Here is an 18,316-nt window from a genome sequence, read left to right as displayed (position 1 = left end):
TGAGTTATATTTATTGAATTATATGACCCATGAAATAAATTAAATATTTGCCCTTCAAGGCTTAATGTTACATTGAAAGACTTTGGAAGAAAATGGAAAATGAGCAAATGAGTTTAATAAACACTGAAAAATGTTTCACTGACTATATATACACAAATAAAAATATTTCACATTCATTATATTACATTTTTAATAAAAAAAAATATTTTTCAACAATATAAAATTTAATATTTCACTTCAATGTCCTAAAATGCTGATAAATCATTACATTTTACACACATCTTTTCAGTTTCAGGTTTCTTCTCAATTTGATGTGGTAAATTTTTGTTCCGATTTATGTTTCTTTCTAGTCTTTCCTGCTGTCAATGGACCGGTCCGGTGAAATGACAAAGAAACCTGATTCTGATTGGTCCTCACGCATGCATCTGAAATGCTGACTGGCTTACAGAAAGAACCTTATAAAGCCAAGCGAGAGTTCGACTTTGTAGGTAAAACCTTTTTTTTTTTAAATAAAAAGTCTTCAAATGTGAACAGCTTATAAAACATCACATAAGGTAAAAAATTTGTCATTTGTTAAGAATATGTGAATAACTCAATTTTGACAAAATGTCAGATAGAACCTTATAATTCTAAGGTCACTATATATATATATATATATATATATATATATATATATATATATATATATATATATATATATATATATATATATATATACATATATATATATATATATATATATTATTAGGATATGAGACGAGTTGTATCATATAAGTTAATATGAGTTAAAATAAATTATACTGTATTCCTGAAAAAGGTGAATACTTTGTCAAATATTATAAAAAAAATTATCCAAAGCAAGTTCAATTAGTACTTAAGTACTAGATTGAGGCTCATTTTGCACGAATAACTGCTGTAATGTTGCGAGGCATATATGCATCTGTCTGTTGGTTTACTATTGGGTATGAAATGTGCTGTCTCTATTGTTTGGTCAGATGTTTGTTGTCTCCATATTGACAATACCTCATATATCCTCCGTGGGGATTAGGTCAGACAAGTTGGCTGGTTAATCAGACACAAAAATATCATGGTCACCAAACCAGTTAGAGGTACTTTTGGCAGTGTAGGCAGGTGCAAACTCCTGCTGCGAAAGGAAATTGTCATCTACAAAAAACACATAAAAACACCAGGTAGACGCTGTATTGACTTTGGGCTTGATAAAACAAAGTGAACCAACACCACCACATGCACCCCAAATCATCACAGGTTCAACTTGGATTCTGTGCCTTTTTGGTCCTTTCAGTGTTTATCATCCATGTGGAGGGTGTTGATGACACCTGAGCAACTGGGAAGTCAGTTTTGTATGTTTGAACAGAGCAGTGTTAAAAGAAAAAAACAATATTACAATCATAAGTCACTTTAAAAAGGTAACTAAATGTGTGTGGGTTTTGAAATAGGCATAACATTTTGACATATTTTTTACCCAACATTGTACAAGAGGCACATTATATGCATATTCAAACCAATCAATCTTAAAATTGAACATTAAAATGTTTCCTAAAAGTGAATTTTCATATTCATATGCTGAAAACATTCAAACAATTAGTATTCTAACAAAAAACTATTGAAGTGATTCAATTAAGAAAGTTAACTTTTTTTTATAAATTTCCAAAATTTTATTAAATTCAATTAAAAATAAAAAAAACTTGCCTGTATATCTTTTGCTTTGAATGAACGCATTGTTTAGGTTTGTGCTTTTAATTATTTCATAGCCTTTCTGTCCAAAGCATATTGTTGTTCCAGTACAGAATCCATAACCATGCACCATTTATAACTTCAAAATTGTGTTACAAATGGTCATGCATTGCACATGCGGTAAAAGCTAATGTGTAAAATGAAAATTGACCAGACATTAAACGAGCTCATTCTGGCTGTCTACCAACACCAGTTTATTTGCCTTGGGTTTGCATTGGTCCTACTAAGAACCAATAGCCACTGTGTGAATAAAAATCCTGAATGATTTTGAATGTAAAATAGTATTTTACTTTCAAAAGTGCGGGCTCTGAAAAATCTTTTACAGCGCTACTTCATTTGGGTGACTGGTTTTATTTCCTGGAAAAATAAAGACAAAAAAATATTATTAAAGGGATAATTTACCCCAAAGTTTACTCACACTCAAGTAATTCTAAATCTTCTTAGATTTATTTCTTCTGATGAACACATCAGACATCCTAAATAATGTTGTGAAAAGCAGTCATTTACCTCTATAGCAGAAACAATATGAAAAAAAACTTTTTATTATTAACTTTTGTGATTAAGGTAAGAAAGAAACTCAAATAGGATGAGTGAATAATGGTAGAATTTTTATTTTAGTTTGTTTTACTCCAATGGACCCTATTAGTTTTTAAATGGTGCAGTAGGAATTTTCTGAAATGTGATTAATACTGCAGTGTTCTGTTTAGAATAATGACGATGCAAGTTTACATATCTTTTGCTTCACTTGTGCCTCATAGACGATACAATTAGATACAATATGGTCAACAGTTTGGAGGACGAAACCTACAAAATCACTAAAGAAATACGCAAATAAATAAATAAATGAGTAAATACATGCATAATACCTGCATAAATAAATAAATACGCAAATAATTAATTATGTATACATAAAAATCCAGAGATTCATGCATAAATAAATGCATAATTAATTAATAGTGCAGGTTGAATTTGTGAATTTTATATATTTATTTGCGTATTCATTCATTTATTCTTTTATTTATGCAGGAATTTGTGAATTTGATATATTTATTTGCGTATTTATTTATTGTTTTATTTATGCAGGAATTTTTGGATTCATTTATTCATTCATTTATTTATTTGCATATTTATTTATTTACTGTTTTTGCAGGTTTCTTCCATTATATAACAAAACGTTGTCTCGCTACTTCCTACATTAGTTCCTCCAAACAAATCGTCACAAGTGATAACTTGAAAGTGTTAACTCGTGAACCCATGACAACAAATAGTCAATAAGAAATAAAATCAATGAATGCTTCTATGGGACTCCTGAGGGGAAAAAATACTGGAACCACTGCTACTGTAAATTGTCTTGTATGTGTAGCATGAATGTAATCTTGCTGTATTGCATTCTCTATGTTGCCATCATCACGTGGCACTTTCATGCTTTTTATTGGAACAATAAGAAATGCAATAGAATGGAGATTTGAAATACATAGAGATTTGAAATGACATGAGGCTGGGTAAATTTGGGATCAGGTGGGACTGAGTTTTTTTCAGAAAGTTACTGTTTCACAAGTCAAAAGTTTTAAAGGCTTTATAGTTCACCCAAAAATGAAAATTCTGCTATCAATAACTCACCCTCATGTCATTCCAATCCCCTGAGGTCTTCGTTCATCTTCAGAACACAAATTAAGATATTTTAGATGAAATTTGTGAGCTCCCTCATCTTTCATATACAGCAACAGTTTTGATACATTTAAAGTCTAGAAAAGGAACTAAAAACATTGTCAAAATGTTCCATGTGGCTTCAGTGGTTCAACCATAATCATAAAAAGCTATAAAGACAAAAAAAGAAAAAAAAAAAAGATTTTGTTTGGCTTTGACTTTTCTTCTACAACATATCATGGTGTGCAGTCAACAAAGTCAGCAGTGTGACACGCAAGCATCATATAGCTTGTAGTAAATGCACAACCTGATTTGACCAGGAGGTCAAAGGCACAAAAAGCGATTTTTAGTTTTTGGTGCACAAAAAAAAGTTGGAGCATCCTATATTTACAGTGGTCAGCATAAATGAGTACCCATATTGAAAATTAGTTTTTTTTTTATCCATTTCTCAATGAATATAGGCAATGGATTTTAGTGCATTTAAACAAAACATTTATTAAACAGATATATTTATTAAAATATTATTTTATTTACTGAACATATTTAGAAACTGAAAGTTAATACAATTAGATTCAAGCAAAATATAAAAAAAATTACTACCTACAAAATATCAACTATTTATTATTATTATTTTTTATTTATTTATTTTTTTGCTTCTCTTGATTTTTCTTCTTTTTTAAAATTGTATAATATTTTTCTATAACATAGAAATTTGGGTGTAGTAGTTTTTGGACCGTAAGTTCCAGTTTTGGCTTCAGTACTGACTAATCTAATGTGTATACACAAATATTTTATAGCTTCCTATTAAAATATGAATTTAAAAGATAGATTTGTGGGGGGTGTACTTATACATGCGGAGTACTGTAAATCACTGAATAATGTCACATGGAATAATGATTTTGGTTCTTTTTCTGGAATTTTGCTGTCTATGGAGAGATGGGTAAAGTTGGTTTTATATTCACACATTCGGCTCTTTAAATAGTGCCAATGTTGTTTTAAAGTGTTACTTACATGCAATTTCAAGAAATACTATTGGGGATTTCAGACCAGATATTTATTGTAGCATGGTATACAACAAAGGGACCTCTCAGATTTCATACAAAATATCTTCATTGGTATTATGAAAAATTAAGGAAGAGATATTATATTATATATATTATATTATAAATAAAATCATAAATTACAACTTTCTGTATTTTGTGCTTCATGGCCAATCCCCCTATTTTATTTATGCTCTTTAATTGCATTATGGAATCTTGATCTTCTCAGCAGGGTGTAAAGGATTGAAAATACAATTAGTTTGTTGTAAATTATTGTCTGCATTGGTGTTGTAAATTACAGCATAAAAGATGGTAATAATCTGCCTGTAGATTTTATTCTATTTTACAGACTTAATCCTCTCTCTATGTATTATTTCTTATATTATCAATTGTTTAAAAATACTAAAGGGTCAATAAAAGTCAATTTGTTAAACTGCACAGTTAATTTTTCAACATCAAAAGGCAACAGAGCAGAAATCAATGTCCTATTATTATTATTATTATGCAATTCATAGCTGAAATAAACTGAAAAATAACTGAACGGTAAATCACAACATACAGAACCTTTTATTTAGCAGACACTTTTACAGTGTAATTGATAACATAATTTTCATTTTTGGGTGCAATAACCTTTTAATTCTGCATTCAAGTCCAAAGTAAAGTTAAATTGCGAGCTGTTGCTTTTGTTTAGTTTTGGGTATGGCTACATGTTTGTTAATACATAAAATAGCCTAAATAACATGTTTAAAAATATGTACATAATCATCTCAGTCCAACAAGAGGATCCCTGTGCCCCAATGTGTAATCGTCCCAATCATCGGCGACAGATAGTGATTTTCAGAGGCTTTTCTTTATGTGTGCAGCTCTTGAGCCTGAACTCCTCCCGGCTATTCCTCGCTTTGCTCTCTACTGCCACTGTATTAGTGCTCAGAGGAGGAGTGGAGAGAGAGAGCGAAGGGTTATGCGTGCACAGACAAGTGCGTCTAAAACTCCCATTGAATTCCTCCAGCAGAGATGCACGCACATCCAGCGCCCGATCGTCAATATTTCTACATGTTTCTCTCTACATTCTCTAGTTTCTTTGCTCTGTTTTGACGTCCCCTCCATCTGAAAGACATGCAACTTTGGAAGAGCTTGGCAACCAGGTAGTGGACAGCTGTACAGCAACAGCATGCCGTTTCTAGCAAACAACATTCCCTGTATTTTCGCCGATTCAGTCCACGATCACTTGGTTTGTGGATGTATATGGTTGTTTGACTGACGCCCGAGTGGAGGAAACCGCAGAAGGGCGAGGGAGAATGGCTTCGAAAGAGCGTCTGTACGAGCTCTGGATGTTATATTACACTAAGGTGAGTCACGAACGCGCGAGCCGCTCGACACCTGTTGGCTTTGGAGTTTAAACTTGCCGCTGTCAATTATTTCATGTCTCATCCTTTATTTATTTATAGGGCAAGTGTATTCACCGCAATTCCTTGTCCTTTTGTGCCGAAACAGTTTCAGGAAGTGCGCCTTTGGTTATTCTTTTTTTTTTTTTTTGGGAAGGTTGCGCGTGCACGACGCAGTGAAAACATTTGACGCTCGCTCAATATTTTATTTATCAGCATGCTGTTCTTAAGCGACTCGCTGTTGTGATGACAGGGACTGGTTTTATTTTAGCTAAGCTTATCAGTTTATCATATAGCTTGTCAATTTGATGCTGTTTATTGTCATACTGTGGAGTTGTAGTCAGTGTTTACCTGCATGAGTCAGTAATGTCATGCTTCTTCCTGTTCAGTGCTGTTATTCCTCGTATATATTCTCTTCAATGCAATATGGTTTACGAGGTCTGCTTTGTGAATTTGACTTAAATAAATAGAAAATAATGCTCTTTAAAGTTTTAACTTAAATACATTTAAAGTACTTGTCTTGTATATAAATTACGTATTACTTATGCTGACATTTTACTTAATCTCTTTTTTTTTTTTTAGCTATGATGACTAATTCGCCAACGAATTGCTCTTTTAAGTTGAACTTGGGGCATGTTGTTCATTTAGTTTGACGTTTGGTCAAGAGTTCTAAGCAGATCTTTGTCATAAATTAAAAAAAAAAATCTGTCAGAAATTGACTCATTGAATGGGGAATTATCTGTTTACAGTTTAATAATTGTTTTATCACCAGTTTTATTACTTTGTTTTTGTCAGCTCAATAGAAGAATAATGCAAGCTGATCTGGGTGTTGTTAAATAAACATACGCAATAAAAGTGTGTAAAATTGAGTTCAATAGATTGTGTTAAAAGAAATACAGGGTAAATTGTTTTGGAGAGTCAAAACACTTTAATTAGCTACTTCAATGTTTGTTTTCCAGAATGTTGTTTTGTTCAGCCAGAAAAATCTTCTTTATGTAAAAAACAAACAAACATTTTAATTTAAATTCCCCTAGAAATCATATTAATTTAACTAACATATTTATTAATGTTGCTCCAATTGACAATTTTGACAACAAACATGGTGAGGAGGAGGTGTCTGTTAAGTTGTAATAACTCTGCCCAAACACTTTCCCCGATATTTCTGAATGAAATGTGTACTTTACTACATCCATTCAGCTCACAGTATAAAAACAAGCCACAACCACTGTTTTCTCATTTAATATTCTGTTTCTTTAGGGAAAAAAAATAAGTTACAGCTTCCTGTTTATGTTAAGTTGTTACAAAAACAATATTGATGATGTGACTTTCTGGGAACGTTAATTTGTGGTTTACAAAAGTATTAAATCAAGTATTATAACAGATAAAAACTACAGAGAATTTCCCCAGAATGTTTTTTTTTTTTTTTTTTTTTTTTTTTGATTTCTCATAATAACAAAACCATGTTAAGGGAATGTTCTGTGTTAGCTGGGTAGCTCTTGGGGATACGGTGAGATCTTATGATGGTCTTACTTGTGGACACAGTCTCTCACATGATGAGCTTATGTTTTGTTTACAGTGGCTAGGGAGAACACGCTTTGCATTGTTCATCAAAATAGTACCTTATAATGATACCTATACTGTATTACGAAAAGCAAACAAAAATGTCATCTGCTAAAGTGAGAGTTACCATGTATATAGAAAACTTGAGCTAATGTCTTTATTAAAAGTCTTGTTTGTTGAGGCAGTTCTAGTAGTATTGTTCAAAGTATTGTTTGGCCTCTTGCACAAATTGATTGTTTCATTGGCATTACATTGGCGTGAGTTTCCTCTGGGTGCTTCAGTTTTGCCCAAAGTTCAAAGTAGGCATGGGCTGAAATAAGATTCTGATGGTATGATAACCTTGGATAAAAATATCACGGTTTCATGGTATGGTGATTACTGCTCTAAAAAATATTCTTTTAAAATGTCTGGGTAAAAAAAACAAGATTTTTTTTTCGCTTTCCTGGAGATCTACCTTCCTGCAGATTTCAGTTGCAGCCCATATCAAACACACCTGCCTGTAATTATCAAGTACTGTTCAGGTTTTAATTGGTTCAGGTGTGTTTGATCAGGGTTGGAGATGAATGGTGCAGGAAGGTCGATCTCCAGGAACAGGGTTGAGCACCACTGCTATATAGTATGCTAAAATCAGTATGCGAGCTGAGTAGTAAGTCCAGAATTTATAGAATTAAAAAAACATTATGCGAGAAGTACCCGGATGACCTACTACTTCTGGTGATATTGTGAAGGGCGAGCCTTTATACTACTCATATTCACACTGTATGGAACATACTTCTCTATCAGTCAAGTAGTAAATTCAAATGCAATAGCTACTGAGTAGTAGGCGACTTTAGACACAGTTAATATATAAATATTTTGAGAAACATTTAAAATATTTTGGAACAGTAAACAGGCTAAATAATTCAAATGAGTCATTGACTTCTGCTGTCTTCAGTAGTTTCAAAAACATCTTTGGCATCTTTGGATATCTATTCTGCTGAAGATATTATTGTCCTAATAAACAAACAAAAAAAAGTTAAATACTTACATATATCTTAGGAACGATATAGCACAAAGTTCTTGTGGTTTTCAAACCTTGACTTTTCAAACTGCGGTATACCTTGAAAACAGTTATTGTCCTATGCCTAGTCCAAAGACATGCGCTATAGGTGAATTGAATAACCTAAATTGGCCGTAGTGTACAGTATGTGTGGGAATGAGTGTGTATAGGTGTTTCTCAGTACTGAATTGCAGCTGAAAGGGCATCCACAGTGTAAAACATATGCTGGATAAATTGGTGGTTCATTCTGCTGTGGCGACCCTGAAGGAAAATAAGTGAAAATGTTTTATTGGTGTTTTGCCTGTCCTACTTTAAATATCCATTTTATTCATTTGTTGTGTTTTAGTGTAATGTAAAACGTTTAAAAATGACCAGTATTTATTTATTTATTTTTTATTCAGCTTGCCATCAATATGTGCATCTATGTCTTTTTCATGTATCTAGGATGTCAGAGGCCATAAAATGGGCATAATATGGCATAAAATAATAGTTGATTTTGTTTCTCTCTTTGAAACTATTCTGGTAACGAGTAGGGCTTCCCTTTCCTATGCTATGAATAAGAAATGGACATGTCCTTAGAACAATGGTTATGTTGACAACACCCTCTGGCGGTGCGTACAAAGACCGTATTGCGCTACTGCACAATTTTAACATTATTGTGAATTATTGAAGTAAATATTTTCCATCTGAGGCTCTGTCATGCTGGCCACTTAGCTGGTCGGCAGCTGAAGTCAGCTGTTCTCACTATAGCAAGTGTTCTTTATGAATGGCTGCCATGGCAACCAAAACAGCAGGTGCAGGACACAAGAAGCACCAGGGGTCACCGTAGAGAAATGCATACTTCCAGATCACTCTTTTAATTCAGTGCTTTATTATACTATAATAGCAGATTGCATGGAATAGCAGCGTTATGAATTATGCAATCATGTTCCAGTCTGGTCTTGCTGCTGGCACAAAGTTCTCCTGATAGCTGGGGGTGTTTCTCAAGATCTCATTCATGATTAAGCCAAAAACAAATCCTTTGTCATTAGATTCCCATATTTAGTTATAACTTCACACATACAGCCAGTCGATATTAGACTTGTCATCAATTGTCTTCCGGTATTATCACAGTATTGACCTGATCTGCAAAAAAGGCTTTGAAAAAAGATTCTTTCAACACATAATAGTTTTAATGATTCATTTCTAATGACTGATTTATTTTATCTTTGCCATGATGACAGTGCATCATGTTTTACTTGATATTTTTCAAGATGGTGTCACGGTGGCAATCCATCTCCCTTTTCTGTCAGTAGTAACGCAGTCACTCAGAGTAAATCAGAAATAGATTGGTCTTCAGTTTACTGTTGGAGGTTAGGGGTGGCACAGTTGGTAGCACGTTCACCTTATAGCAAGACGGTTGCTGGTTCGAGCCTCGGCTGGGTCAGTTGGCATTTCTGTGTGAAGTTTGCATGTTCTTCCCATGTTCACGTGGGTTTTCTTTGAATGCTCTAGTTTCCACCACAAGTCCAAAGACATGCGGTACAGGTGAATTGGGTAAAAATTGTTTGTAGTGTATGATTGTGAATGAAAGTGTATGGGTGTTTCCCAGTGAAGGGTTGCAGCTAGAAGGGCATCCGCTGTGTAAAACATATGCTGGATAAGTTGGTGGTTCATTCCGCTGTAGTGACCCCAGATTAATAAAGGGACTAAGCTGAAAAGAAAATGAATGAATGAATGTACAGCCCCAGTAATTAGGCAAGTCATCATTGTATAATGATGGTTTGTACTGTAGAAAATTGAAAGAAAAAATAATTGCTTAAGGGGGCTAATAATATTGACCTTGAAATGGTTATTTTAGCTTAAAAAAAGAGATCAGACTTTCTCCAAAAGAAAAAAAAAATTGTAGGAAATACTGTGAAAAGTTCCTTGCTCGGTTAAACATCGTTTGGGAAATGTATAAAAAAGAAAAGAAAAACAAACAAAAAAATATATTAATTATTCATTCATTCATATTCTTGTCGGCTTAGTCCCTTTATTAATCAAGGGTCGCCACAGCAGAATGAACCGTCAACTTATCCAGCAGGTTTTTACGCAGCGGATGCCCTTCCAGCCGCAACCCATCTCTGGGAAACATCCACACACACTCATTCACACTCACACTCATACACTATGGACAATTTAGCCTACCCAATTCACCTGTACCGCATGTCTTTGGACTGTGAGGGAAACCGGAGCACCCTAGGAAACCCACGCGAGCGCAAGGAGAACATGCAAACTCCTCAAAGAAACGCCATCTGAGCCGAGGTTCGACCCAGCGATCTTCTTGCTGTGAGGCGACAGCACTACCTACTGCACCACTACGTCGCCTACATTAGTTATTATTATTAATAATAATATAACTGCCTAACGTAATGACACAGTTGCGCAGTAGGTGGTGCTGTTGCCTCACAGCAAGAAGGTCGCTGGGTCGCAGGTTCGAGCCTCGGCTGGGTCAGTTTCACAGTGTTTCTGTGTGGAGTTTGCATGTTCTCCATCCGTTCGCGTGGGTTTCCTCCGGGTGCTCAGGTTTTCCTACAGTCCAAAGGCATGCGGTACAGGTGAATTGGGTAGGCTAAATTGTCTGTTGTGTGTGTGTGTGTGTGTGTGTATGTGTGTGTGTGTGTGTGTGGATGTTTCCCAGAGATGGGTTGCAGCTGGAAGGGCATCTGCTGCATAAAACATGTGCTGGATAAATTGGCGGTTCATTCCGTTGTGGTGACCTTGGATCAATAAAGGGACTAAGCCGAAAAGAAAATAAAAAAAAGAAGAAATAACTGCCTGATAATATAACTGTATAATCAGTGTTAACAAATTTTTAAAGTACACTGTTAACAATTTCTCTAAATTACACTGCATTTAATTGTAAAATGAACTGTATTTTACTGTTGAACAGAATTACAGTATAGTACTGTGTTTGCATTGTGGGAAATTTCCCCTTGGTGGCATTAAGGAAGGGCATCCGCTGCGTAAAACATATGCTAGATAAGTTGGCGGTTCATTCCGCTGTGGCGACCCCAGATTAATAAAGGGACTAAGCCGAAAAGAAAATGAATGAATATTTACAGAAGCGGCCTCTATATCAATATTTGTGCATACTCATAATCACAATATACTGAATTATTGAATGTTGGTATGTTTTTGACAGAGATCCACACCAGACATGCAAAGTAGATGGACTTGTTTTGATGACTTGTTGCAGCAGGCATACGGGTCTGTCTTTTTTCCACAATAGTACAGCCAAAAAAATGATCTAAATATGATTTTCTGTGAAACATGGATAAAAGGCGTAGTGTGTGTGATTTTTGCACACCCATATTTATGAGTTAGTTTCCCCCCTCGCGGTTAATTGCAAAATGCATTCCAATGTTTTGAATCTTGTCTAAAACACCCATTTTAATGCCTCTGCTGGCTACTGTCTGCCGAGATCCTTACTAGATAAAGGCCATAGTTGAAATGTGCTTGTTTTTCTCTGGCCTCACAAGGTTTTGCTCGATTTTAAATGCATTTAAAGCTCCCCTCACCTTTTATGCAAGTCGTTTAACCCTAGAATGAGTCCTCTGTCTTCCTGATGTAATGAGGTCTCGTGGAAAGCTTGTCATTTTGGACTGACACAATGTGCGTCTGCTTAAAGCTATTTCTTTTATTTGATGTAATGTAAAATTGCAGTTATTATACAAAGCTGGTTGTTGGAGGCCTTAAGTTTTTGCTCTAGATGATTGATTATAATTGGACCAAAATTAATATTCAATCTCTCCATGTTATGCACTAAAAAATTATAATTTGCTGCTTGTTCAAACTACTTATTTAAAATGAGCTAAAATGACACAGTTTTTGAGATTTTTTTTTAGGGACAACTTAATTGTTTTATGTTCAATACTCAAATTTTTTACTTAATCATTTTTTGCAGGGACAACATGAATGAATTGTTTGGAACCCGTTTTTTTAGTTTAGTGAATAATTAAGTGTAAAAAAAAAATGTTATTTTACTTTTTTCGGCAGGTGGGGAAAAAAACGTAAAATAATGGCTGTTAAATTACTGAAACATACTGTAAAGTAACGGATGTCAAATAACAAAAGTTTACAGAAAATTTACATTTAAGGAAATTTCTGTAATTTAACGTGCATTATTTTACGGTAAATTTCTGTAATTTAACATCCATTACTTTATAGTAAATTTCTGTAATTCAATGTCCATTATTTTATGGTAAATGTCTGTAATGTAACGTCGATTATTTTATATTAAATTTCTGTAATTCAACGTCCATTATTTTACAGTAAATTTCTGTTATTCAACGTCCATTATTTTATAGTAAATTTCTGTAATTCAATGCCATTATTTTATAGTAAATTTCTGTTATTCAACAACCATTATTTTATATAAAATTTCTGTAATTCAACATCCATTATTTTATATAAAATTTCTGTAATTCAACATCCATTATTTTATATAAAATTTCTGTAATTCAACATCCATTATTTTATATAAAATTTCTGTAATTCAACGTCCATTATTTTATATTAAATTTCTGTAATTCAACGTCCATTATTTTATAGTAAATTTCTGTTATTCAACATCCATTATTTTATAGTAAATTTCTGTTATTCAACAACCATTATTTTATATAAAATTTCTGTAATTCAACGTCCATTATTTTATAGTAAATTTCTGTTATTCAACGTCCATTATTTTATAGTAAATTTCTGTAATCCAATGTCCATTATTTTATAGTAAACAATTGTAATTCATCGTCCATTATTTTATGGTAAATTTTTGTAATTTAACGTCCATTATATCAGTAAATTTCTGTTATTCAACATCCATTATTTTAAAGTAAATTTCTGTATTTCAACGTCCATTATTTTGTGGTAAATTCTGTAATTTAACGTCCATTATTTTAGTACATTTCTGTAATTCAACATCCATTATTTTATAGTAAATTTCTGTAATTTAATGTCCATTATTTTAGTACATTTCTGTAATTCAACATTCATTATTTTATGGTAAATTTCTGTAATTCAACATTCATTATTATCAAAACTTTTTATGCATTTTTATTGTACATTTACTTGACAGCAGTGTTGGCAAAAACATTTCAGAGTTAAAGAGCCCATATTATACATGAAATAGGGTCATATCCTGGTTGTAAGGGTCTCCAACAACAGTCTAATATGCATGCAAGGTCAAAAAACACTTTCATGGTCTTATAATCTGCATTTATTTTTACCTAATTATCCCAGCGACTCCTGTATGAATCGTCCAGTGATTCATTTGTTCCCAAACCCCTCCTTAGCACGGAGCTAATCTGCGCTGATTGGACCGATGACAGTCTGTCGCGATTGGTCGACTGCCTTCAGTCAGAGAGGGAAATGGCCAATAGCTAATCAGCAATTTAAAAAGTAATCACAGTTCATACACGCTCGATAGTATAGACGTGGATTTTAGCTGCCACACTATGGCGAGTGGATAGTGCCACGGATAACCGAACGAAGGAGACAGTCGTGTACTGGCCATACCACACACACACAAAAACACACACACACCTCCGGATGACAACGCTCCCGCTTCCGCCCGCACCCGCCAGGTTTTAGCCTGAGAACCCGCTCCGTTTTCTGCCCGCCGCGCCCGGTCCCGCTAGAGCGGAGAACACAACCAAAAATCACCCAGTATACAGTCCAGACAGCCAAGCTGTCGTTCGTTCGTTCGCTCTCTCTCTCTCTCTCTCTCTCATACGCGCGCGTGCGCACTAACACACACACAAGCACCACGCAGACTCTCTCTTTCTAATTCGCATAGCAATATCCGTGATATTGCTAGACAGCCCGCTCCCGTCCCAAATTAAACCCGTTACCGACCGCTCCCGCCATTTATTCGGAAATTTATTCCCGCGGCTGTCCCCGCGCCAGATTTCTGCGGCGCGGGAATAAATTTCCGAATAAATCGCGGGAGCAGAACTCTAGCACGGAGCTCCATAAACAAACAGCACGCGTCGCGTTTTAAACGTGACTTTGCACGCGATAAGATCAAATATCCAGTTAACCTGATACAGTACACGCGGTTACAAGTAACAAATCACAACTAAATACATTTGCAAGCAAGAGTAAACGAGGCAACAACTTTAACCGCACGTACTTACACTTGAGAAATGGAAGAAACCCATCCTGACGTCCATCAGTTACTCTTTACTGATCCTTCCTTTAACAAACTCAGATGAAGTATTCTTTGTAGCATGTAGCTTCCAGAAGTTTCCAACTGCTTGGCTATAATGCTGAGGTTTCATCTTTGGGTAGAGACTCAATATATCCATCTGCAGTGTGACTTCAATCGACCGGCATGTTTGTGTGCGTGTGTTTGTGTGTGTGTGTGTCTGGGTTTCTGCGTCAGAGGGCGGGGCCTCAGGTTTGAAATCTCCCGGGTTTGCGCGTGCACGTGAATAACTTGGTTTCGTTCGTACGTCATGGCGAAACACCTAATGAGTCGGTATCAAGGCGACTCGTTTGAAGAACTATGAGTCGACTCTTTTATAGATGAATCAACCGTTTTAAACACTGTATTCTTACAGATTTAAGCCTTAGCTGGATACTTCGCTTCACTTAGAGCTGTGTTACACACTACATGGAGGGGAATTTTCAAAAACCCATAATATGGGCTCTTTAAATAAACAGTTCAGTTTAGTTTTAACTCTGCATCGGGCACTTGAAATACTCATTGGAAACACTGTATGCTTCTGGAGTGTTACTGGGGTTATTTTAAAGTTTTATTACTTAAAATAAAGTTGTAATCAGTGTCAATGAATTAATACCATATATGGTTTATCAGCCTCTAAAAGGATTAAACAGAAGGAAATAAAATTTAGAGAACAGTATTTCTTGAAATACAGTATTGGTTAACGTTGTAATTAAATTAAATTGACTTAATTACTAGACATGTCTTTGAGTGCTAAAATACTTTAACTTTAAAAAAGAAAAAAATTTAATTCAAAAACATTCTGCCACTGTGTGGTGACTATTAAATTGTTTTTAAGACGTTTTAAAGCTAATAAAGTAATTCATTATGAGTACAGTGATCTATTTTATTTGATTAAAAGTGTCAGCATTACAGAGTAACAAACAAAATAAACCTTGTACTATACTGTAACAGTGTTACATTTCTTGACAATATCACTCAGCCCTAATGAAACTGCTGTTGTCACAAACCATTCAAAGCGTTTCTGTTTCACTGAAGTCCCACCAATGCTAAAAGCTTGCATTCATATCCTATTTGTTTTTTTTTAATACCACACCCACATCTCTAGATGTAATCAGCTTGGTTATATATCAGAATTAAAATCAGAGACAGCTTTATTGCCCAATATGTTTACACACACTCAAAGAATTTGTTGTGATGGCAGAGCGGCTTCAAGTAAAAGGAGATGACAATATAAAGACTTAAGATGCAAAAGCCTCTATAAGTGCTTTCTAAAATGTTTATATATGTGTGTGTGTGTGTGTGTGTGTGTGTATATATATATATATATATATATATATATATATATATATATATATATATATATATATATATATATATATACAGTGGCGTAGCGCAAAATGCGGAGGCCCCCCTGCAGAGATCACCGATGGGACCCCAGTTTTCAAGGGGGTCGGGGGGGACCCCCTTGAATATGTGTGTATATACACATATACACATATATCTATGATCAGGAGTTTTCCTGGATGTTAGTATTTTTATTTTTTTATAATTATAATTTTACATCACTTTTCTACATTGATGGATCACTGATCGCACGGGCATTCCTGACAAAAAGCTTGTGTTTGTGTGTACAGAAATGTACTATTCACCCTCCCTGTTAAATTTGATCTAATCATGTCCTGAAACACACCTCCTCTCCTGCTTTCACTTCTCATATTGATGAAGGGAGCGATTTGTTTGTGAATGAAACTCCATTATGAACGACTCTTTCACTAGCCGACAATAGTACAAGTTTCTGGCACCGCAGCATCTCGTTGTCATATTTCTTTTTCATTGTTTGCTGATTTTATTCAACAAAACTAGCATAAGCCGAGTGTTTAGTGCGAATTGGAGCTACTTTGCCTTATGATGAATGCAGTAAGTGACTGTATCATCAATAACGTTACCTGTTTAGCACAAATTTCAGAACATACAAAAACGTAAAAAACTTAATCTTACCTATGAAATGTTCTGCCTTTGTGCTTTGTTTTCTTTGTTTGCTCGTTACTACACTCGTAGACAGCGCTACAGTCCCGCATCTTCACGTAATAACACTTGACTAGTGCGGTTGAATGACATTTGTCCTGGGAGCACTGTACCAATGTGGCGGCGCTATTGACGCATGCTCAGGGTCCCTATACAATATCTAGTGTATATATCTATGTCACAAATTGAGGTGCGGGGAAAGGAGGCGAAGTGGAGCGACAACGCGGGGAATCCTTCACAAACTGAGGAGCGATCACAAACCGAAAGAGGCGAGAGCGTCAAAGTAGCCAGAAGTCATTCATTTTTTTAACGAGAACCGGCGGCGAGAAACAGCGGCGCGTCTTCATTGGCTATGACGCGGTTCGGCGGCAAGCAATCAGAATGAAGTAGTCCACCGCTTGAGAGGTGTAAAGAGAACACAGACCTGTGAACTTTGGTTCCGTCCACAGTTGTTCCGAAGAGTTTGATTATTGCGGTTCCTGGATTTTCAATTATTGAATATCGCGACGACGTGGGGCCCCCCCCTCGCGGTGCGGGCCCTGTGGGCCCGTCCGCTACGCCACTGTATATATATATATATATATATATATATATATATATATATATATATACTGTGCATATACACACAGACAGACAGATAAGTAAACCTAATATGCATTTAAACAGGTCCCTGCAATTATTATTATTATTATTTTTTCAAGTAATCGTGTTTAATTCCTAGAAAAACAAACAAAACAATGCATACAAAGCTGTTGTTATGGGAGTCATCTTGGATTTACTGACACCTGTTGGTGTGGATGAAGCATTTCGCAAGCAAATGTTTGCACTTGTGCATAACTTGTAGTCAGACGTGACTAATGTGCTTCTGTGAAAAAACACACTCTGTCTATAAAGTTGGGGTGGTCATGTGATCTCCATGTAGAGGAAATAAGCTTTTAGTCTATAGGAGCTAAACATATTTGTCATTAATCTCTCATTAATTTCTTTATAAGATATTGTTTTTAATTCAATTTCAATTCATCTTTTTTTCTGTAGTGCTTTTACAATGTAGATTGTGCCAAAGCAAATGCCACTGCTGAAAACCAAAACGCTGTGGAGCAAATCCAATGATGTGCATTTGTTTCATTCATTTCTTTATGCTTTAACCTAGAGTATATGAAGATACATATTACAGAGTGCACTATTGCACTCACATTTAATGTGGCAATGTTTTAATAACTATGCATGCATAGCTTTTCATCTGAGGTGGCATTGCACAGTCACAGAAGAGCAACTAAGTTATAGTTTATGTTATTGTATTGTGTATTTTAATGTGCCAGCCTTTTTCACTTGGCTGTGAGAGCAGCGCTGCCGCTCTTGTCACACCACTTCCTCTTGAGTGTGCTGTTTAGAGGACAACACTGATGTGATAAAAACCACTTCCTGTCATGGTTGCTACCATTGGTAACCTCCCAGAACAACCTGTTTTTGAGTTGACAAACAGAAGCTGCACATCATTAGCCCAGTGCAGCTGAAGCACCATTCAGGAAGAGGTTTCATCAAATAACAAGTTTGTGTTAGTTTGTTGTGATTTTGGTGAATCTGAGAGTTGACGCTGCACATTTTGTGAGCCACCGATAAGTGAAAGGCCTTCACACTGGAGGATGAGCTTGAGTTA

General features: G+C 35.1%; 1 protein-coding gene across 2 annotated transcripts in view; it reads left to right on the top strand.

Moving 5' to 3' along the window:
* Window positions 1-5,371: 5,371 nt before the first annotated feature.
* nbeal2 (neurobeachin-like 2) overlaps window positions 5,372-18,316 on the top strand; it is a 178,256-nt gene continuing 165,311 nt past the window's right edge. For both annotated transcript variants that reach the window (XM_073925966.1, XM_003200162.7), the window contains exon 1: window positions 5,372-5,791. In XM_073925966.1, coding sequence (XP_073782067.1) covers window positions 5,741-5,791 — 51 coding nt within the window. In that variant the 5' untranslated portion in view covers window positions 5,372-5,740. The remainder of the gene's footprint in view (window positions 5,792-18,316) is intronic.

The sequence above is a fragment of the Danio rerio genome, chromosome 16, assembly GCF_049306965.1.
Source record: "Danio rerio strain Tuebingen ecotype United States chromosome 16, GRCz12tu, whole genome shotgun sequence".
NCBI classification, from domain to species: Eukaryota; Metazoa; Chordata; class Actinopteri; order Cypriniformes; family Danionidae; genus Danio; species Danio rerio.
This window is presented reverse-complemented; position numbering and strand designations above follow the sequence as displayed.